The sequence below is a fragment of the Gordionus sp. m RMFG-2023 genome, chromosome 2 (genome assembly GCF_954871325.1).
Source record: "Gordionus sp. m RMFG-2023 chromosome 2, tfGorSpeb1-WG-v2, whole genome shotgun sequence".
NCBI classification, from domain to species: Eukaryota; Metazoa; Nematomorpha; class Gordioida; order Chordodea; family Parachordodidae; genus Gordionus; species Gordionus sp. m RMFG-2023.
The window spans coordinates 30880612-30904137 of record NC_088776.1 but is presented as its reverse complement, the minus strand read 5'-3'; the positions used below and the strand labels follow the sequence as shown (position 1 = coordinate 30904137).

Here is a 23526-nt window from a genome sequence, read left to right as displayed (position 1 = left end):
ATCGCATATAAATATAAATTGCAAAATATAACATTTTTTCTCTAACGCCTACAACACTCTTTCGCGCAACACGTTCCTACATTCAACTTGCTTCCATTTCCCCGCTTACACCAAATTTCTTTTCTCCTACCAATCACCAACAATCTTACAATTCAACAAAGAAAAGATACTTTCTGTAGGGTATCCAACAGGGTGACCCTCTCGGATCCCTTCTCTTTAGTCTTGGAATCAATGACATGAGAAAATCAATAAACTCTTCATGTACTCTATCGCTCCACGCTTGATATTGATGATGGAATCTTGAGTGGTCCCTGTAGTGAAATTACCAAAGCAGTCAACATAATTAAAGAAATGGGCACAGCCATTGGACTTTCGCTTAACCAGAGCAAATCTGAATTCTCACATTTAAATTCTAATGCTCCCAACACTCACGATTTCAAACTCACATCAAGCGTGGAATTAACACATCTAGGATAGCCTGTAGGAGGACACGAGGCAACAATCACCTTTCTTCATTCCACACTTGACATACTCCTTAAACTGGAGGACATCTTTACACTTCTTCCATCACACAAGTCCTTTTTTTTGCTTAAAAATTTCTTTTTTATACCAAGGATTCTTTACGCACTTCGGTCAACACCAATTTTTAAATATCCTATTCCTCTCCAAACTTACGAAAAAGGAATAAATGACTTAACCGAAAAAATAGTAAATATCAGATTCAACGAAACCGCTTGGGCCCAAGCAACTCTTCCAACCAAATTTGGTGGTCTCGGCATCAGATCTCCACATGACTTAGCAATAACTACTTTCATATCGAGTAGTCTCTTGACAAAGCCAATAACCACCGCCCATAATTCTAAAGAAGATCTTTCCTTAATCGTGGCTATGGATATTTGGAAAACAAGGATCAATGCTGATTCTCATCCCCCCACAACCCATAGACAGAAAGACTGGGATGCACCAGTGGTTGCTCGCTGCGTTGAAACTCTCTTATCTAGCATGCAATCTACCGACCGCACCCTATTCTCTTCCCTGCTCAATGGTACGGGACATGAGTTTCTTGAGGCCATCCCATCTACCAATCTTCAGCTTCAACTATCCAACAATGAATTTACCCACGCCATCTGCATTCGTCTAAATTGTTCCATCACTCACCCTCACATCTGCTCAGGGTGCAACTCGCCAGTTGACTCGAAGGGTAGACATAGTTTACATTGTCGCTCCTGCAATGGACGATTCATCAGACACAAGCAATGTAATACAATCATCCAACATGCTCTGAAATCCGCCCAAATTCCTTCCACTCTAGAACCACAGGGTCTTTTTAGATCTGACGGTAAACGTCCTGACGGGATCTCTCAAATCCCATGGAGGAGAGGCCAACTTTTGGTATGGGACTATTCCTGTATTGACCCCTTGGCCCCATCCAACCACGCCATCAACATCCTTGACCAGAAGGAACAACTTAAAACTTCTAAATACACAGAAATAATGAACGATCATTGATCCCAATCATATCAACCACTCTTGGCACCTTCGGCAAACTCGCCTTAGCATTTTTCAAAAACTTAGGATCACAAATCAGCAAACTCTCAGAAGAACCTCGAGAGGGTTTTTTTCTTCGTCAACGACTATCCATAGCGATTCTTAAAGCTAATTATATCAGTTGGTAGTCTTCTAGCCAAAGAGCCATCCTAAACAACACTTACGTCCCTTTTACATTTTTGTTTCCCTGCGCCACACCATCTCCGTTCTTTTTTTTAAATAGTATTATTATATATTATAATAATATATTTTTGTTTTATAAAAAATTGATTTCTTTGTTTGTTTTGGATGATGAAAAATAAAAAAATTATTTTTTAAAAATGCATATGTAGAATACTAAATAAATATTAAACAATTTTTATAAAATTAATATAATATAATAAAAAAAATAAAGTAACCAAAAGTTTCCGCAAGATGGAGCATTTTAAAAAATTTGATTTGTATATTTTTTTATATAAGAAAATTAGCCGCTTAATTTACAACAGAATATGAATATTATAATCTAAAGTGACATGAATTCAAAATTCATGTAAAAGTTTTTTTTTGTTCAGTTCAGCAAAAATAATTATGTTTCTTTTCCATATGTATAAACATTCATATATTTACTAATAATTACATTCATAAATTTTCTTAACCTTTAACAATCTTTATATAATGATAATTAAGTTAAATCTGAATTATAATATATAATATCATGAAAACATAATTCTATAATTTTAATTAATAATATTTTTTCATTACAGACATATTAATATCTTGACTTTTTTTTTCTATTTAGTCCTGATCACTTTATTATTATATAATAGGATGTGGCTTTGAATCAAAAATTATTTTTTAAAATTATTTAGGGTTCCAATTAACAATAAAGCTCTTTTTTAAAAAGAGAAATTTTTTTAAACCAAACAAATACTCATGCCTTTGCATAGCACATTTTTCAAATGAATCTTTTTATACAACATCTACAAAATATTTTATTTTAATTTATCAATTATATAAATGTGTTTTTCAAGATTTTATTCTTCCATTAACAAAATATTTACAACTAAATCTAAATGGCCTATATATGTGGCAATCAATAGAAGAAATAAGTTTCTTTTAATTCAAAATGCAATATAGCGGCAATTTGTTTTTTCCGGCAATGTGTAATATTTACAACGTAAAATCATTATTTGCGTGCGTTTTTTAAATTTAAAAATCTGGTTTTACTAAAAATGTATCCCAGCATGCTAGAATACGCATCTCAAGAATTCCAGATGAGTGATTTATTATATAAAAAAATCAATGGAAAAACTATTATAAATTATAGTAAGTTCATTATGGCAAAATTATCTGGAATTCATAAAGTAGGTATTTCAAACATTATTCAATACATTTCCGGTAAAATTAGATATTAAAAATAAAATTCAAAAATAAACGCGTTCAAAAAATGATATAGGGTTGAAATAATACATTGCTGGAAAAAATACATTGCCGCTAACATATATATAAATTTTCTTTAATTATTAATTTGAATGAATTAAAGCATTAATAAAAGATCTAGGATATCATCATGAGTAAAAATAATTTTGTTTAAATTTTAATTAATATTATTTTTTTTAACATTATTTTTTTACTATTTTAATTTACAGATAAAATGCTAATATCTCCTACTTTCTTTTTTTATGGAAAATATACATCCTTATTTTTGCTGAACAAAAAAAAACTTTTACATGAATATTAAATTTCAGAGTTGTTAAAAGATACTTTTTAAATGGATCTAGATACAGATACAACGTCTAAAATAATATCTAGATACAGATTATTTAATCAAAAATCTATCTAGATACAGATACCACATTTTTATATCTAGATACAGGATCTAGATAGTATCTAGATTCTTTAACAACTCTGTTAAATTTATGTCAATGATATTATAAAATATATATTCATATTCTGTTGTAAATTAAGCCGCTATATAAAAAAATTACAAATCAAAATTTTTAAAATACTCCATATTACGGAAATTTTTTGTTACTTTATTTTCTTATTATATATTATATTAAAAAATTGTTTAATATATATTATTTAATTTTCTACAATTAATATATGAATTTTTAAAAAATAATTCATTATTTTTAATCTTTTTGAAAAATATTATATCTTGCAATTTATATGCGATTTAGATAAAAAATTAAAAAAATTCATAAATACTATAAACATAGATTTATTAAAATGAACGTTGTATCTTTTAAATGGCGATTATTTTAAAGACTTTTTTTAATCTTTGAGCAGTCTATATTAATATAAGTCATGGCCAAACTAAATAATCTATAAGGAAAACGCTACTTGATAGGTAGAGATTTCAAAATGGTTTTAAAAGAGGAAACTCTTATAATATTGTGAGATTTGATATGGATGATCTCAAAATATTTGTTAGATAATCAATATTATATTATTTTTATCATTCCTCATCGGAAATATCATCAAAAAATTCAAGAACACGAGATTTTCTCGTTTTGTAGATAATTTTTTTAATGTTGAGTTTGAAGATGATGATATATAATTCATGACCTAATCTACGGATAAGTTTATCCTATATAATTCATCTCTAGTTTCAATCATGCCCAATTTTTTTTTTGAAAAATGGCAAGAGCATAGCGGCAATTATATATCATTATATATATCTGGAAATTTAAATTTAAAAAAAATAGAAATAATAAATTTAAAAGACTTGAGAGCATTATTAATTAATAATCACTTACAAGAGGTTGGCAGTATTTTTACCATGTATTATCAAGTTTTAGGTGTAGTTGAGATATTGTTTAAAAACCTTGGAATATCCTTAAAGATTATCGAGATTGGCTAAGGTTTCATAACCTATAAAAATGTTAGCAGATAGAATTTGCATGCAATTTACAGAGTTTCTTTATCTATATTTCCTTTACTTTAATCTTAATCTAGATATGGAAGAGATCAAGAATATATTGTCCATACAAAATTGAAGTGATATAAAAAATAGATTAAGAAAATTTTCCAAAATGTTTAAACGTAATATTTTTATTATTTATATATATTCTACGGTAGAAATTAAATATAGAAAAAACCTATTAATTTTTTATTAATATAAAATTTTGAAAGATGAAAATTTAAGAATTATGAAAATAAACCCGGGTTACCTATTATTCTTTCGCGTTGCATATATATCGCTTCTTTATTTTTAGATTTTTAAAAATTGCCTTATATAAAAATTAAATTCTAAATAAATAAATGAAAATAAATTGTCAAATATGTTAAATTCACTAGGTTCATCTGTATTGTATATCACCAGATAGAACTTGCACTTAAAACTCCCATATAATTTACAAAAAAATAGTCAATCATCCTCATATTGTCATTAGGGGCCCTAGACAAATTTGGCTTCTAATGTGCTTATAAATTTGGTCAGATTTTTTTTTATTTAAAATAATCTCTGCTGCTAATACGTACCCCGAAAACCTAACTTAGATTTTCACAATTAATTAAAATTTAATTTAAGGATTAAATTACCATAAATACTGTTTATTTTTATATATGAATTGAGTTTATTATCATTTAGAATTTTTATAAAGAAATTTATTATTAAAAATGTAAAAAATTAAAAAGTTACTTTAGACGTGTTAAAATTTAAATTTGCATTTAATAATCATGAGCAATTATGTGTGTAACATTTCTAGACCTACTTAAGCACCTTATTGAAATACATATCTGACTTAAATTTCAAATCTCAAAGTAGTAAATTATTTGAGAAGAAATTACTTGCCCCGGGGATAATACTATTTCGTTCCCCCTATGCCTAATTTTTAGCTTTTCCAAGGTTTAAATAAATCTATACAACACCTTCAATGTTAATAAAAATTAAAACTTTCTATGTAAATAAGAAGACTTTAAAATTAATTATTAACTCTAAAATTGAAAATACCTACCAAATTATTTTAAAACTTCCTATTTAATTAAAATACTGCCTAAATCAATAAAAAACTTGAAAATTAATTATTAGCTGACCAAAAATTTTAAGCATCCCAAACGTTTTTTATCCTGCCCATTTAATTTAAATACAGCTTATTTTGATTAATTTTACTGTCCATTTCTTATTAAAAAAATTCCTGAATAAATTGTCGTCTTTTTCAAAAATATAATAAAATTTAAACTATCAGAACCTGAACAAAGACTTGAAGAGTATATATAATTTCCAAAAATGTTTTTCTTTATCTAAAAGATAGTATTTTTTGTTTCATGTTTAATTATATTTTATCTTTGATAATAGAGATTGTTTACTCAGTTATTTATTGTTAAGTTTCTTTTTCCATCAGTTTTTTTTCCTTGAGATTTCCGAAGTTTTATATTTCCGTCAGTTTTTTCTAAAGGTTTTTATTCCAGTCAGTTTTTTACTTTTATATATTTGTTGTAACATGTATTCGATGTTAAACAAGGTGCCATTCTTCCAGCCAATGTTATATATTCAATATTGAGTCGAATTAAAACGCTTAACCAAGGCACTCCGAATCCACCACGCAATAATGTTGGTCTCATGACTGCAATTTGCGATAGAAACGAATGGGCCGTTTTTCGGTATTATAATAATTTATCATTTTATATTAGAGTGGATTGAGCGCACCCCTTAGAATCAAACTATAATGTAAAAGATAAGAAATGAACATAAAAAAAAGTTCCTTAATTAATTTGATATTATTTTATTGATCCCTTTTTCAATGTTTGGCAAAAAATAGGACACTTTGTATATTTTGAATTCCCCCATTATATTTACATTGGTAAATTTTCACAAATTGATATTTTTTGAACATAATTTATAAAATATATATCTATATTCATATTAGAGGTCTACAAAACCCACGACCCGACCTGTTTAAGTCGGGTCGGGAAATTGTGTTATTGTTTTTTTCGTGTTTTGGTTGGGGGAAATGTTTTTCCTTCTACATATTAGGTCGAAAAAATTATCTTACAGTTCTCCTAGGCTAAGGCCATATCAAGGCGTTTGAAACGAGGAGCATTTGGTAGTCATTAAATAAATATAAAGTTATAAATTAAAATTTTTAATGTGTAAAAACTTGAAATATCCAAATTTTTGAAAATGATATTTTGCAAAGCTCAATTTTTGACTTGCTATCTTTTAACATTATGGCATCATTAAAATACAAATTTAAAAGTTTGTAAATTTTTGTCAACCATCTAAGAGAGATAAATTACATAACAATATGTTATATTTAAAATATGATTAGGTAGAGTGCAGGACGTGGATGGAACGAGGGTAGTTAAATTTGGGACGTTGACTAGATCTGGGTTAGGATTAGTAACTTTGACCATTGAGGACTTATGAGGTAAAGGAGTTTATAAAAATGCACACAACATTCGACACATGTCAATAGGGATCTATCCTTTATTTTAGAGAGGTCCGAGGATAGATGAGCCTTAAAGACTCATGAATAGAGAACCTAAAATAAAAATGCACACAACGTGACACATTAATTTGGTTCTATCTTTTATTATAGAATGTAAGCCAAAATATAGTTACTATGCATTAGTATGGTCAAATTTAGGTAAAATTATGGTTTGTGATCCAAAATTTATCATTTAATTAATTTATTTTAAATGATATTTTTATTATCGAAAACCATTTGTTGCTAATTTTTACACATATTTTTTTTAAATGAATTTTTTATAATTTTTTAAATTGATAGTTTTTTTTAATAGTGAGAACGAATTTCTAAAATATTAATTTGAAAATAATATTTTTTTGTGCCGATTTATAGAAGCATAAATGCCCAGTCCAAGGGTCTTTGGCGTGACCTCAAAACAGAATATGTTAAATCTGGGAGGCCTTAGTATATGGAAGATTATATAGCAACATATATTTATTTAAAGAAGAGAGAAAATGTAAATCTATTGTTAAAAATGTTTAAGATATTATTCATGGATTTCTTATTATAAATATATAGAATATATATTTTTTTACATTTTTATATCTTAAATTTAATGTTGTTAAAAAATCGAATTCATCCGACTCAGAGTCTCGAGTCGTTGTCGACTAACTTAAGTCCTGAACTCAAATTGACTCGAGTTAAGAACTCAAGTCGCTAGAGGATGAATATTTTATGAACTTAAGTAGACTAGAGGACGATTATTTCCTATTTATTATTATTAATTAAGATATTTGTTCTGTTTTTTACATTTTTTACTTAAGACTTCTAATTTGAGTCTTGAATAAGAGTTATATAATTGAATCAACTAGAGGATTTCTATGAACTTGATTCGACTAGAGGACATATTTCAAATTAGTTATTATTAATTAAGATATTTGTTCTATTTTTTACATTAAGATTTTGATATCGTATATATATTTAACAAAGGTGTCTAAATAAAAATCAATAAAAAAATTTCGAAAACAAACTCCCTTTTTTGCTTAAAAACACAGGTAAAGCAAAATAGGTAAACCGGAAGTTAACGGCTAATTGGCGCCAATTTTTATTGTTTTTTATAGCTCTTTAGAGATTTTTTTACCTACAATTTGATATATTTTTTTTGAGATATTAGCATTTTAAAAATTTTACAGATTCCAAAGTGGCTCTTTTTTGCACCTTTGAGTCCCTATATCTCGGGAACCAGGTGTGCTAGCGAGCTAAAATAAACGGCTTTCTCATTTTATTAACTATCTAAATAATTCCAGAAATTTTTAACAATTTTAAAAGGGGTCGGCCGAATCGTGATCGATTTGACGTAGAATAATGGCCCTTATATATTTTAATTGAAAAACAAAATTTTAAATAATTTTTAAAATCTATAATTTAATCTTTTGATTTCCTCTGAAAACTCTGCTAAAATGGATATTTAATTAATTTAAAAAAAGATATGTAAAATAATAGATAATTTAAATTTATTTAATATCTCAATTCTAGAATGAATTTTAATAAAATGCTTTAATTTTCATTGATAACCTGACAAACATAGGCTAATAGAGGTTTAATAAATCGACTGTGATAACGGAACGGCTATTTCCTTTAGTTGTATTTATATTAGAGATCTGCAAAAGTAGGCCATGCCCGAACCCGGGTCGGGCCTTAGAAATTTTTTTGAATATATCTAAATTTATCAATTTTATGTTTAATTTTTTATTTAAATTTAAAATATTCGATTTTATTTATAGAAACTAAACGCCATATAACATATATCTTTTATTTTGAGTAATTATAAAAATTAATTTCCGGTGAATTTTTTTAAAAAAAATTTTAGGCTCGGGCCGGGCCAGCAAAACTTTTTTAAAAATATTTCGGGTTGAGGCCGGGCTGGCAAAACTTTTTTTAAAAAATTTCTGGCCGGGCTAGAAAAATTGGGCCCTATGCAGATCACTAATTTATATCATAATTTTACACTTATTATATCTACTTCCTTAATTTAAAAGTAAAGAGAAACATTTGCTCAAAAAGAAACGTCATTACCTTAATCGTTACTTTCCAATTTTTTTTATCGGCAATTGAGTTTCCTTGAAAAAAGTGGCGAAATCCCGACATATTATGTGTTAGACGGAGGTGTTGGCTTTTGAAGCGGTAGAATGATATGTTGATTTGAGAGAAAGAGTTTACTGCTTAATATATTTATATGTTGGCTATACTCGAGTGAAACCTAGTTGATATAATCTGTAAATACACAAATAAAAAAGGAAAAGACTGAGATAAAAATGAGCAGGTAGATGTGTTATATATTAGGCGAGAGGCACCAAACGAGATTGAGATAAAGCATTGGGATGGATATGATACGTAATTTAATTCGGAGAAATGTTAAAATGTGTTGAACAAAATAAAAGACAGGCGATAAATAAAATAAGCCCCATTATCGAATAAGGGAGTGATGGTCAATATCACGAGTTAACAGGAACTTGTTTTGGATCGTATTTATCTAAACATTTTATTTTGCAATTGAAATAAATATTTTCAAAATATATTCTACACTATAAATTTTATATTAAACAATGTTCATTCTGATTTATAAACAATTAAAATTTAGCTATCTATTCTTTTTATACCAATATCTAAATTAGAAATGGGCAATAAAATTTTGCCAATATATAATATTTTTAACTATGTTTTGATTTTTAAAAAACGACATTTAAATCATTAGTATATAAATCGGAGACCTGCAGGCACGGTCCTGCTCGGATTCTTAAAAAAATTTCGGGCCGATCCGGATTATTTAAAAATTTTTAGTCCCTACTCGGATTTTATATTTTTTTTAGCCCCAGATTATTTTAAAATATAAAAATTACGGCCCTGCCTGGATTATTTTTTTTTAAAAAATCGACCTGGGTATATACAAAAATTTTCTTATTCGGTATTTTACCGTTCGGTTTTCAGTGAATATGATCATTGCATATCCAATAACCTTTTAAATTCTCTTCTTTTTCTTAACTGATAAATTAATACTATGAAAAATTTATTATTGGTAAAATCATTCAATTTCGGTTTTGTTAAAAAAATTTAAAAAAATTGACATTATAATTAAATTATATATTTGAAAAAAATGCGATTAAATAATATTTTAAGAATATTATATATTGAATCTATAAAAATAAAATTATATTTAAGGAAATCCATGTGAATAGTATTTTGAGAATATAATCTGTTTCACAATATATAATAATCGCGATTTAAAATATTCAGCCCCACTCGGGTATTTTTCCTAAAAAGGCCGGGCCTGCTGGTCTCTAAAATTCACTTTATTTTATATGTACGAGAAATAATTCGATCGAATATCTATTATATCTACATGCATTTTAATAATATAATCAAAAGGGACGACATGATAAGAGCCTTCAGTCAAAATTTCGACTTATTGCGAACTGTAGATTCGGGCTTTTATGTTTTGTGCCTGGATGGCGACTGTTCCGCCAAAACAACCATTGATATTATTGATGAGCGCTCGCAATTGGCGAGGAATTTTTTGCTAGCTCCTTTGGATGCCACCTACATTAATCGGTTTTTATTAAGTTAATCTTAATTTTTGCTAACTGATATTTGATATTCCTTTTTTCACGATCCTTCTCCTAATATATTATTTTTTATTTTAGTGGCTGGAAAGAACTATTAGATGACAAAAAAGCTTATAATATAAAAAAAAGCGGTTTTATTGCTGCTTTCACCGGTTTTAAAAAATTTAGCTTGCCTTGCATTTTAGCATATTAATATTTTTAAAAAAATATTTTGTAGTATATTAATGTAATTGTACAATTTTAATTCAAAAACTAACTTCCCTATTTTAATTGATTCTTAAAATTTTCTTTTTATAATTTATAAATAAATGTTGATTTAATATTTATAAAGAGAACAATATTAAAAAGGCACAAAAAATTAATACATTATCAACGAAAATCAATTAGATGCAAAATAGGTTAATTGGTGATTCTGATAATTCTATTTAAAAAAACTATTTATATAGTTTTATATTTTTATCTATCTTATCTGATATGGAATATTTAGAAAAGGATAACTGGTCAGCAGACCCTTCGTTAAGGGAAAATTAAACGACTTTGTTTCCCACTGGAACTCGATATGGATCTCGCAATAAATGGAATGAAGGAATATTTTCATGATATTAATGAAAATAATAAATGTTCCCGTGATTTGAAAGAGTTTGAAAATTATATTAATTCCTTATAATACTACTGAATGTGAGCCGCGGTTTCACCTTATGAATATTATTATGAAGAAATTGCGTGCAAGTCATATGATAAAGCATATTTCCAGTTAATGTGATAAAGTTAACGGGCTTCCTCTCAATGGATTCTTATCCATATATTATAAAAGTGGTTGATAAGTCACAGTTATTAAAAATATTTAAAAAGATTTTGGCTAATTTTTAAGTTTTTTACACTTTTTTTAAAATCTATTCCGATTTATGCATATAAATTCATTATAAAAATACGTCATTTTTTTGCAATATATATTTTTTGCCATTTTTTTCAATTTTTATATATCTTTCTAAATCTAATAATAGCAATTAAGTATTATCAAAAATAACCCTCTATTGGACGACATAATTTTTTAAAAAATATTTTTGTCTTTAACTAAAAATAATTTTTTAAAAAAAAATTGTAAAAAATATTTCAGTGTGTGTATTTAAATATACAATGCGTGTAAAAAGTATCATATTTTTCATTTAAAACTATTACAAAATAAAGATATATAATTATTTTATTTGATAAATAATGTAATAAAGCAAATTTATATTAATTTTCATGAAATAATTTAAAACAATAGTTTTTTATAGTAAATAATGATACACTATATTTGGTACTCGTAACCAATCTACACCCAGGGTTTTTGCACCGCGCCTTTTTACTATATTTTGGTCAAAGTGCTATTAAATCATGCTTTATTTTTTTCTGCGTAATAAGCTAGATTTTTCTTTATATTTTGGTCAATTGATATTCGTTTTTTTACGCTAGTTATTTGTTACTTTTACAGATTATCTGCTATTGATATTTTAAATGATAATGGCATCTATTCTTTTACTGGTACCTTTAAAGCTACAAATTATTGCCTACACATTAATCAAGATTTATGAGCATCATGATATCATAATTATAAATTCTATTAGCTCTCGCTGTGGCTATACTCCCTTTTGAGCGAGTAATACTTGAAGTTCTTTACCACAGAACCAATTATCAAAACACAGTTTAAATTAGAATGTAGTGGTACCAATAATTGAAATACCGCATTTCCGCTTGAATCAACATCTGCTTGAATCATGAATTTCCTCATCTGATGAGCCACTAAGATTAGAATCAGAACTATCTTCTTTAATACAGTACATTTTGACTATAGATAGCATATAGAGATCTTTTACCTTTATTTAATAGGATTTTTAACTTCCTGTTCCTTAAAAATTTGTACAAGATAAATGACATAATTTATAAAATGGAAAAAATGCAACTATTCGAAAGTTGTTAACTACGTATTTTAAATTAACTATAGAAATAAATAAAATATATGTGTATCTATTATACATCATGTGTATTAAACTATAAAAAAAAATTTTATATTAAAATTTATACCTTTTTTTATGATATGTGTATTCAAATATCGTGTTCGCAATAGAGGGTTAATTCGAATCAGGACACAGCCTTTAAAAACATTTTTCTTATATTCATATATTTTATATATTAAAGTTATTTTTTCCTCTTTAAATATTTATAATATCATAAGGGATTATTATTTTAGATATTGCTATTTTATGATTTTCTATTTCCGATTCGAAAATATAGTTTTGATATTTAATAAAATAAAATTCAATTAGCTTTAAAATGATAATTGAAAATCTACAGATTCTCAATAATATGCATGTAATAAAATAAATATTTGAGATAATAAAGTTTTTAGGTAAACAAAACTTCAACAATGAACACTTAGCATTTCATATTTTCGATTCGAACTAATAATTTATATAGAAAATGGATGCTGTCTTTTGTATCTTTTATAATCTTCACATTCATTCAAAATAAACCTATATAAATGGTTTAAATTCAAATGAAAAGTTATTGATTTAAAGCTGCTTGACAACATCTGGGTACAAAATGAAATACTAAAAAATAGAATAATTCAAACCAGAAGAATGTACCATGATGAATGCTAAATGTGCGCATATCCGATTGACCTCCATACTGTTAAGGTATTTCCTCGTGATCAAATTATAAATAGTTTAACTGAACGTTTTGGGTAACAAAGAACTATAATGAATGTGCAATATTTGTATAAGAAGCATTTTGATGAAATAAATATCAAAGGTATTTTTGAAAAACTTTAAAAAGTTTGGCAATTAAAAAATGTATACAGTGACAAATTACGACATGAATTTCCCCGTAATTACAAAAATTTGATAGTCAGGTTAAATGAAATAGTGATGGCGGTGATGAAACAACAGAAGATAATAATAACTCCGTCCAAGTGCAATTAATGTTTAATATATGTCTCTTCTGACCTGTAATATGAGCATTACAGGGTTACACCTTATTTGAAAAATTAACAATTACTGGTATTCAAAGAAGAACCACCTTTATCTCAAATGGTTACGTTCGATTTTAAATGTGAAATTCTTAAAATAAAATATGTGATTATCAGGTCATAATAGCCTTTTTCTTATTAATGTAATAGCTGCAATAGTTAACCTATCGTTTTATATGTTTTTATCCAAAATATAAGAAATAACCTATATAATTGGAATAAGCGATTAAAGGAGGCCCGACCATAGCCCGGGTAAAAGCGAAAAATTAGGATCATAGAGTGAGGCCGCTAGAAAAAATTGCCAATGAGGTCTCAGCATAGCTAGTCCGTCCCTGGGCATATCCAGGATTTTCTATAAATTTTATTGGAGGTCATTAGGTTCACTTATTGTAGACCTTTGGCTATGTTATATTTTTATGAAAAAAATAATTTGGTTCACTTCCTTTTTTATGAAATGCTTTTTTTGGTGGGGGAGGGGGGGGGTGTTTAATTAGCTTAAGAACAAGCAAATTTTTAAATTTCCATATTTCCCGCTCTTAATTACGCACCTGAATGGAATCAATAAGAATTCAAAAGACCTAATAATTTTAATAATGAAGATGAGAATATTTGGAACCTGGATTGGTTCTCATTCCAAAATAAATTTCTTTATAGACTGATGGGGTTAAAAATATAATGTACCCGAATGTTATAGAATATATTTAAAATGTTTAATAAGTTTATCACCCTTTAATGGTACTATTATATAAGATAAAATTTTATGTTTAAAGAGTAATATTTAATATTAAAAAATTATATAATGTATACCATTTAAAATATACATGATATACTGTTAGACATCTAAAAATTATAGCAATATTTTTAAAAAGAACTATTAAAGTTTATACCTATCATAATAATTTAAAACTTATAGAAGAAGTTTTCAAAAAAATACATTGAAGATGGTTTGATAAATCATTTCAGTTAATCGTAGGCCCTGGTGGTCAAGCAGCTGTAAATATGGAACATTCTTGGGGAGATGGCGTCAGTGTAGTTCGATTTTTGACGGACATATATATTGATTCAGTCACCAGGCCTGCTCTAGATCCCAAAGATGCAAACACCACGGGGCTTAAATATGAGGATTTTATTACATCTATAGGTTTTTATAATATATTATACATTCATTACTATAGTATTATTATATAACAGTTAATTGCTTTACTGTTTTCATGATTCGTGCTACACATAGTTTAGTAAGGTGATATATAAATTCAAATCACATTTTTCTATAGTTGTATTGCATTAGATTGAAGTTATCGCTTATTTTCATGTAATCTAAGATTTAGGTTCAAACCTTGTTCGGCTCATATTTTATCACATCTCTTTATTTTTCTGAAACGATTTTGATATTAGAGATGGAGCCCCCCCTCTCTTACGATGAAATCAAAATAGTTGATTCGCCACATCTAAAATATCAAATTTGTTCAAAATACATAAAAATTGACCTGATTTGTCTGATCCTTACAGAACACAATATGGACTAGGATTAGTTTATTATATTAAGAATCTGCATTAGCAATATTGATTTTTCTTATTGGTTAATGAATGGACATCATAAATCAAAATAATTGCAAATTTCATAGGAGGCTTTTAAATTGCTTTCCATTAAAATGAAATTTTTCTCTCTTTTATGTCAAGATAGTTTTCATCATTAGATCAATATAAATAAAATTACGAAATGTAAGATTTAACAATTGAAAGAGTTAAATTTTCTGATATATTGTTATTATTTTTGTTTATGAATGTTATATATTGTTTTCACATCATCCCTATTGATATCATGTTTTTATATATAATTATAAATAACGCTAATATAGCATAAGTTTACACTTTTTGAAAATAAAATTGGGAAGACACTATGTATTATACATTATTTGAGATATATAAATAATAGATTATTAAGATTTTTTCCAGGTTTTAATCATAAATTGAGGGAGATGACAGATTGATCCAAAATATCTAATATGTGATATCTAGATTTACCAGAACCATTTTCAAAATATTACTTCTTATAAAATTCCATAGGTCACAATGAGATATTTTAACCCTTGGCTTACCAAACAATAATATAAATTGCTTACCTCCAATGAACCCTTTATATAAATCAGAGACCTGCAGGCTCGGGTACTACATTATTACCATGAAACTTATTTAAGATAATGGAAAAAATTATAAATTAATACTTGAATGTTCATTACAAACTTGTTTTTTGCTTATGCTTTCTGTTACTTATAATAGGGCATTTGTACGTGAGCTTTTTTATTAAATATCCGATATGACTATCGGCGACCGGCATAATGTTTGAAATTCTAATCGGCAGAATGAAGTGGCACAGGACATATTTTTTTTATAATATAGCATTTAATTATTACCTTTTATAAATGCCAATTGATTTTTGTAAGCTAAAAAAATTATAGATATAAACTATTACTACATTTGATTATTTATTGAAAAAACTAATTATAAATTTAAATTCACAATGTAATTATTAGTTAAATATGGACAATTCACCTAATTATTATTTCTATGAATAAATTTTGTTTTGCTTTTATTTAATAAATTCTCATAAATAAAATTAAAGTGGAGCATTTTGAATAAAAAAAATAATTTAATAAGTGATTTTGCTCCTGCATTTTGATTTTATTAAATAAAATTCTCACAAAATAAAATTTTTTAGGCTATCATTTGAAAATATTATGAATTATCTCTCAATTTTTTATTTATATTAAATGATATTTATATTAAGGAATAAGGATTAATAACATCTATCTCAAAAGTTAAAATCGTTTTTCCTAATTTTAACAATTTTGCAAATGGAGCACTCCAATTCTAGACCGATGTTAATTTTTATTCTCTAATATCATTTATTTTATAAATAATATATGTGAATAAGTACTTATTTTTAGTGTTGTTAAAAACTCATTATTTTATCAGGAAAATTATTATGCAAGCCTTAAGATTTTGCTTATAGGTGACACAAAGGTCTGAACATAATATTAACGAAATCTCGAGGCTCAGATAATATTTTTCTGGCTAAAATGTTGAGTTAACTTTTTTGAAAAATATGCTCAAATCGAGCCGTTTAGCAACACTACTTATTTCATGAAGATGATTTAACTGGCCCCAGTAGGAAACATTTATACACAAATATAGAAAATTAAGGGCACTAAGTCTACACTTTACATGTGTAAACTGTGTTTTAATTCAAATATTTTAGTATCAAATCTAAGAAACAAGGTAATAATATAAATTCTGATCAAGATAAATAAAACTTGATGATGATCTAAAAAGTTTTTTTGAAAATATTTAATATTTTTATTAAATTTCCCCAATTGATAATTAAATATAATAAAGTCCTCCCATCCTCTGCACTAGTTAAATGTGTTTATCACCGCGAAAACTATGTTGAGCTTATGCGCTCTTGTTTATCTGATCAAAATTTTGAAAATCAATTGTTAAAAATAAAAAAAAAATATTACAAAAGTACTTATTTTTTAAAATATTTTATTTTTTTTAAAAAGCAACGTGTTCCTTTTTTTGAATAGCGAGTAACTAATATTTTATCAATACCATTTCAGGTAACTTTATTTTCAATTATATCCTTTAACAGATTTATCGTTAAATATAGTTTACAAAAAAAATCAATAAAAGATTTCAAATTGAATTCTGACTTGGAGAAAAAATTGACTAAGGCGAGTAATAAGTTGGTAGCTTTGAATCAAAATTTTGACATCCAAGGATTACAATACGATAAATTTGGCAAAAATTTTATTAAATCCTGTGGTCTTAGCCCAGACTCTATTTTACAACTATCATTTCAGGTTAGGTTTTGCATTTGATTTAATATATAAATTATGAAATTGTAATTAAGATGGTATTTAAAATGATACAATATTCTAAAATAGATGGCAAATTATAAGATACTAACACGCACATCCGCTTCCTATGAATCTTGTAGTACCGCCGCATTCAAGAAAGGACGAACTGAGACAATTAGACCTGCTACCCTTGATACCAAATCTTTTTGCAAAACATTTCTGGATAAGACTTTCAAGTATTAAAAAGGAATGACTGTCTGATATATTTCAATCCCCAAATATTGTTTCAAAAATAATACTTTCTTAACCTGTTATATTTATAATTTATTTTATAAAGCCTCTTACCCGATGCGGCCAAAGATATGGTTAGAAGCTGCTCTAAAACGCATTCCAAATTGACGCGAGAAGCAGCCATGGGTACAATGTGTATATATATTGAAATTGGAATAGTCGACATGAAAATTTATATTATAGGGCAACCTGATGCTTAAAAATCTGGCGGGGAACAAAAATACGATTTCATTTCCATTCGTAAAAAACAATTATATTTTCTTGTGTTTTAAATTCAAAATATTAGGCTAGGTATTCAAAAATAATATAACCCTCTTTTAACATTTTCAATTAGTGTTACATCATTAAAGTATTCTTAAAATTTTCAGCATTCCCTTCCAGCTTAGAGTGATTCAGGTATAAAGTTGATATTTAGGATTTAAGCTTCGAATAATATTATCTAACATGTTCAGCCCATTAAATAGTAAGGCCTTGTCCTAGCTCGTCATATTTTTGAAACATATATATTTAGCCAAGACTAACAGATTTTGAACTAGAACATGGTTTATTTTAAGTGTGTACATTAAATAAATATTATATGTTATTTATATATTTTTGCGGTACAAATAAAACAAATTCGTTGTCAACTATGTAAATCTAAATAGTTTCTTTCCTTTAGGATGTTTAGAGGAAGCTATTTAGATGGCTTAACAGACGACTGTTTAAAACCAGAACACTGTCTAAACAATTATATAGTATTACCTCGATTAGAGATTCTTTACAAAATATTCATGTAACCATAGTATTTAATATTTTCTAATTTACAATCAGATATTGATGACCTGTACTTAAAATATGTTTACTTTTTGTTTTCACCATAATTAGGCTTTAATTTTAAGTAAAGAATATTCAATTATAAAAGTTTACTAGCCGAATTATATATACAACAGTGGGGTTGAATTTGCCAAATATTGATTATTGAAATTTCAACCAAATAAATGTTGAATAAAATTTTAAAACTTAGATATCGACTCTAGGATCAATTCTAACTAATCGATATATATCATTAAAATTTGATGGGACTGTTATTTCGGTGAAATGGGCATTTAATTCTTCACAGATATATATAAGTGCTGTAAAGTAACGTCGTTACTAACAGCACTATTTTTTTTGAAGAAAAGGAACACCATTCTTTACCTTCTTCTAGAGGTAACCGAGTAACAGTAACGCATTTCCTTTTTTTTGAGTAACGGTAACGTAAAACCTTACTCGTTACTTCAATTTCTTCTTAAAAAATATTGAAAAAACATATTTTATTGTATTATAAAATTACTTTTATTTTTTTAAATTCACATCAACCACCAAATTCCTTCATTTTAATAATTTTCGTTCTTAAATTTTCAGTCAAGATTGTTAATCTAATTAATATTATGTCAACTGTAAATTTTCTTCAGATGAAGATGAGTAAAGCCCACCTTGGCTTTAATATTTTGAATAACCAATAACGCGCGTTCCTTTTATCAGACGTAGAGTAACGCGTTTCATTTTTGAAGTAACATTTACAGCACTTTTATATAATTAGATGCAAAAATTCGGTTGTATGAATTTATTTTGTTTTTGTTCATATTTATTTACTCGAGAATCCTTTTCTCATTAAGAGAATTTTGTCACGGATTGCATAAAGGCCTACATTTTCCCATGCTAACATCTTATTTTTCAATAGAGATAGACAAACCCAAAAATCTGACTGAAATTATCGTTTTTATAATACAGAAAATTTTGTATTAATCTTCCCTAAGAATAGGTTCATTGCTTAAATATTACAAATATAAAGTGAAACAATTAAAAATATGCATTTTGTTACCAACATTATTACTTTAATTAATGTTCAAAAATTATTTTTCCACCTAAATTTAAAATAAAATTAGATAATATAATCAGTGCTTTGAATTCTTCTTTTTAAAAAAAATTCTGGTTCAATGAAATATCTCTGAACCCGGTGTTCGCAGTCTAGAAAAGTAAAGAATTTACCATAAAAACAACATATTTATTTAAAATTTACCATAAACACACTTTATAATTAGAATAAAACAATAAAATTTAAAAAAAAATAATAAATTTTTTTTAAATTTTATAAGTGAATTTATCATGATATCTTCCAAAATCTTAATGCTAAAATTAAAATATCGATTTTTTATGTCTAATTTTGACAGTGAAATGCAACTCGCATTTTTTTTACCTTATAATTTATTTTCTTTGGTTTTACTTTTAAATATTCCTAAATTATTTATTTTAAAAATAATTTACAAAATGTTCTAGTTAAATTAAAAAATTTTACATAAAATGGCGTACTCTAAATTATAAAAATGATTCATTATTATGGTTTTAAATAGTTTATGTTTTTTATATTTAATCTAATATATATAATCTCCATAATCAAAACATGATCATTTTTGTAACTTCTTAATGTATTTAAAATTTAAGGAGACTATATAGTGTAATGTTATTTTTTTTGCTCTCTACGAGAGTTGAACCACAAACCTCCCGTTTCAAAGTCGCATGTTTTAAGTTATTTTTAAAATTCTGCCGTTTATTACCATACTAGCTGACGGGGTTGAAGGGTAATTATTTAGTTTGTGTTTATTATACTTTATTAATAAATTTTATTAAATATTAAAATTTAGGAGAAAAAGAGGTAAAATTGTTGCAATGTATACCTTGAGCATCATGTATTAGAAATATCAAAATTTAGATTTGTGATAGAAATCATATAGTATAAAATATAAATGCTTGAAAATTTTTTAATTTTAAATATGGGCTAGACATTGGCCTGGAAATTTCTTTTTGCAGAAATCACCAGGCCTGATTAAAAACCAAAATTATGACTTTTATATATTTTATTTCAGTTCTCAACTAACAAAATTATTATGGTCTTTGGCGGACTTGAGAAAATTTTTCCAACAATATGGGTTTCAGAGATTTATCTATCTCCAGACTTGGGAAAAAATTACAAAATTATTATGGGTTGGCCAGGTTTGAGAAAAAATTTCAGGCCAATGTCTGGTCCATATTTAAAATTAAAAAATTTTCAAGCATATCTATTTAAAATTTTACCCAATATGATTTCTATTCACAAATTTAAATTTTATTCTAAATATAAAATTAAATTTAAGATATTGTTATTAAATTACAATAGAAATAATGGAATATAAAATTAAATTTAAGACATTGTTATAAAATTACAATAGAAATAAATGACAAAATTTTATGAAAGTTGCATGGGACTTGGTTTTTTGATCAGACCTGGCTATGTCTGCAAAACAAAATTTCCCAATGTCTACCCCATATTTAAAATTAAAAAATTTCCAAGCATCTCTATTTTAAATTTTATTCAATATGATTTCTATCACAAATTTAAATTTAATTTTAAATATAGAATTAAATTTAAGACATTATTATTAAATTACAATAGAAATAAATGTCAAAATTTTGGAAAAGTTGCATGGGACGTGGTTTTTTGATCAGGCCTAATTGTGTCTGCAAAACATTTTGAGGCCAATGTCTAGCCCATATTTAAAATTCAAAAATTTTAAAGCATCTTTATTTTTAATTTTACCCAATATGATTACTATCACAAATTTAAATTTTGATATCTAAATACCCTTAATGCTCACGGGTTACATTGCAACACTTTTACCTCTTTTTCTCCTAAATTTTAATATAAGGCATATTTAGTACCATATACACAAACTAACTGATTACCCCTCAACCCCGTCATTCTTGACAGGTTATTAACTAGTTTTAATATAGTTTTTAATATAAAAAAAGTTTAATTGAAAAAAAAATTATAGAATCCTGAACTTTAAATTTGAAAAAAGAGTCCGAGTTTGGGTTTAGTAAAATATCGAGGGTGCTCTTATGATTATATAAATACAAACAGATATTTACGTGACAAAATATAGAAAGCGATATAATATTTATATAGAAGGCGCTATAAATTGAATTATTTATGTAAATTTGAATATAATTTATAGGTCAAGGATTCGATAGGCATCTCTTTATCTTAAAGCATTTATCGGAAGGTACGGGTAAAAATTTACCATCTATTTTCACGGATCCCGCTTACGCCCTCATGAATAAAAATATTTTATCCACTTCAACCGTCGAAAGTCCCATTATAGAAATGGGCGGGTTCGGTCCCGTCGTTCCAGAAGGATTAGGTATACATTCAACTTATTTTATTGAATCTTTCATTATTTTGAAAAACACCCCCGAAAATCAACCAAATAATAAAATTTTGAATTAAAAGACTTTATAAAAGGCAATTATCATTTATAATTTATGAACAAATCAGAGAACTGCGAGGTAATCCTCTGATTCCTTGACCACAGAAGGAATAAAATAAATACTTTTTCAAAAGTGTATAAAAGATACAATGAGCTATTAAATCCATCGCCGGGAATTCACAACTTTTTTATATATTAAAAAAAATATATCGATCAGTTTTATTACTGCATACAGTTATACATTACAAATCTCGTATATTAAATGACTAGAAAATGTTTTTAAGTTCTAATTTAATTGCGTTCTTACAAATTTAGGATTTGTGTTTTTATCTATTCGAAGAGATTATAAATATTTTTATTGAACCGTTAATAACATATTTTAATAGGTATTAGCTATGGTATCGAAAAGGACAAACTTGGAGTCTTTGCTACAAGTTATCGCGATTCTGGTTCCAAAATGAATTCCAAAATATTTATTCAAAAAGTTCAAGAAAGTTTTGACGATCTTCATTCACTGTTTAAATCATAGTCTTGATATATATTATACTGCGAAGTGGTCCTATTTTATTTGCTAACCTATCTGGTTACTTGTTAACCTCATTAGTATTATAAAGTTGTATAATAAATTTACTTTTGTTTTTTAATTTTTAAAAGGAAATATTTTAAAAAATGATTTAAACGATTTATAAGCCAATTTTTTCTCACAGCTCAAATTTCAATTATATTTATTCATATGAAAATAAAAATCATTTCCCAATTTGATCATTTTAATTTTATTTATCAACCCGGCATATTCTAGGTTTCATGAAATTGAATTTAAAGCCCTAGTCTGGTTTACTCGACCTAAAGGCCTAAATAATATATCATTGCTTCAAATCATATTTCTTTTAGACGATAAAAAGAAAGCACGTTAGAATCTTTGTACATTTATAATGAACATAGCTTAAATACGGCTATTGCGCCAAACTTAACTCACTGTTCATTTACTCAATCCAATCAGCACCTATTATTTAAAACTCTCTTTGTACTGATATTGATGATAAAAGAATAGCCAGGGAATCCTTCGCCTTTCTCCATATTCCACAAACTATATAAATTAATTATGTCCATTTATTAACAAAACTATCTGAATAAAAATTTACCTAATTTTTTTTTGATTCCAAAATAGCCAGGAAATCCTTCGTCTTTCTCCATATTCCACAAACTATATAAATTAATTATGTCCATTTATTAACAAAACTATCTGAATAAAAATTTACCTAATTTTTTTTTGATTCCACTATGTTGATGAGCTTATATATTTGGCTGATGGAATGAGGAGACACAAGTGAAATCATATTTATTTACCTGATGCCCAAAGGATTTTAGTCAATCCATTTAGAGGTGACTAATTTTTTTCAATTTATACGGTTGAACTATGCCATAGCCTAGATGTAGACTTATAGCAACTCTGCCCACCTGATAATAAATTGCTGAAATTTTGACTAGGGATTGCTTCTAACCATTAAGTTTGTAACCAAGTGAAGAAGCTAGATA

The 23526-nt window shown here is 26.7% G+C and overlaps 1 protein-coding gene across 3 annotated transcripts in view; it reads left to right on the top strand.

The window, feature by feature from the left end:
- The window catches only part of LOC135923487 (carnitine O-palmitoyltransferase 2, mitochondrial-like), a 42759-nt gene extending 20070 nt beyond the window's left edge, over positions 1-22689 (top strand). For 2 of the 3 annotated variants that reach the window (XM_065458263.1, XM_065458262.1), the window contains exons 7-14: positions 5997-6135; positions 10368-10550; positions 14516-14715; positions 17268-17437; positions 17522-17670; positions 17772-17851; positions 21739-21924; positions 22377-22689. In XM_065458263.1, coding sequence (XP_065314335.1) covers positions 5997-6135; positions 10368-10550; positions 14516-14715; positions 17268-17437; positions 17522-17670; positions 17772-17851; positions 21739-21924; positions 22377-22519 — 1250 coding nt within the window. In that variant the 3' untranslated portion in view covers positions 22520-22689. Of the gene's footprint in view, positions 1-5996; positions 6136-10367; positions 10551-14515; positions 14716-17267; positions 17438-17521; positions 17671-17771; positions 17852-17908; positions 17966-21738; positions 21925-22376 lie in introns of those variants that run through there. The other variant, XM_065458264.1, reaches the window with a different exon arrangement.
- The last annotated feature ends 837 nt before the right edge of the window (positions 22690-23526 follow it).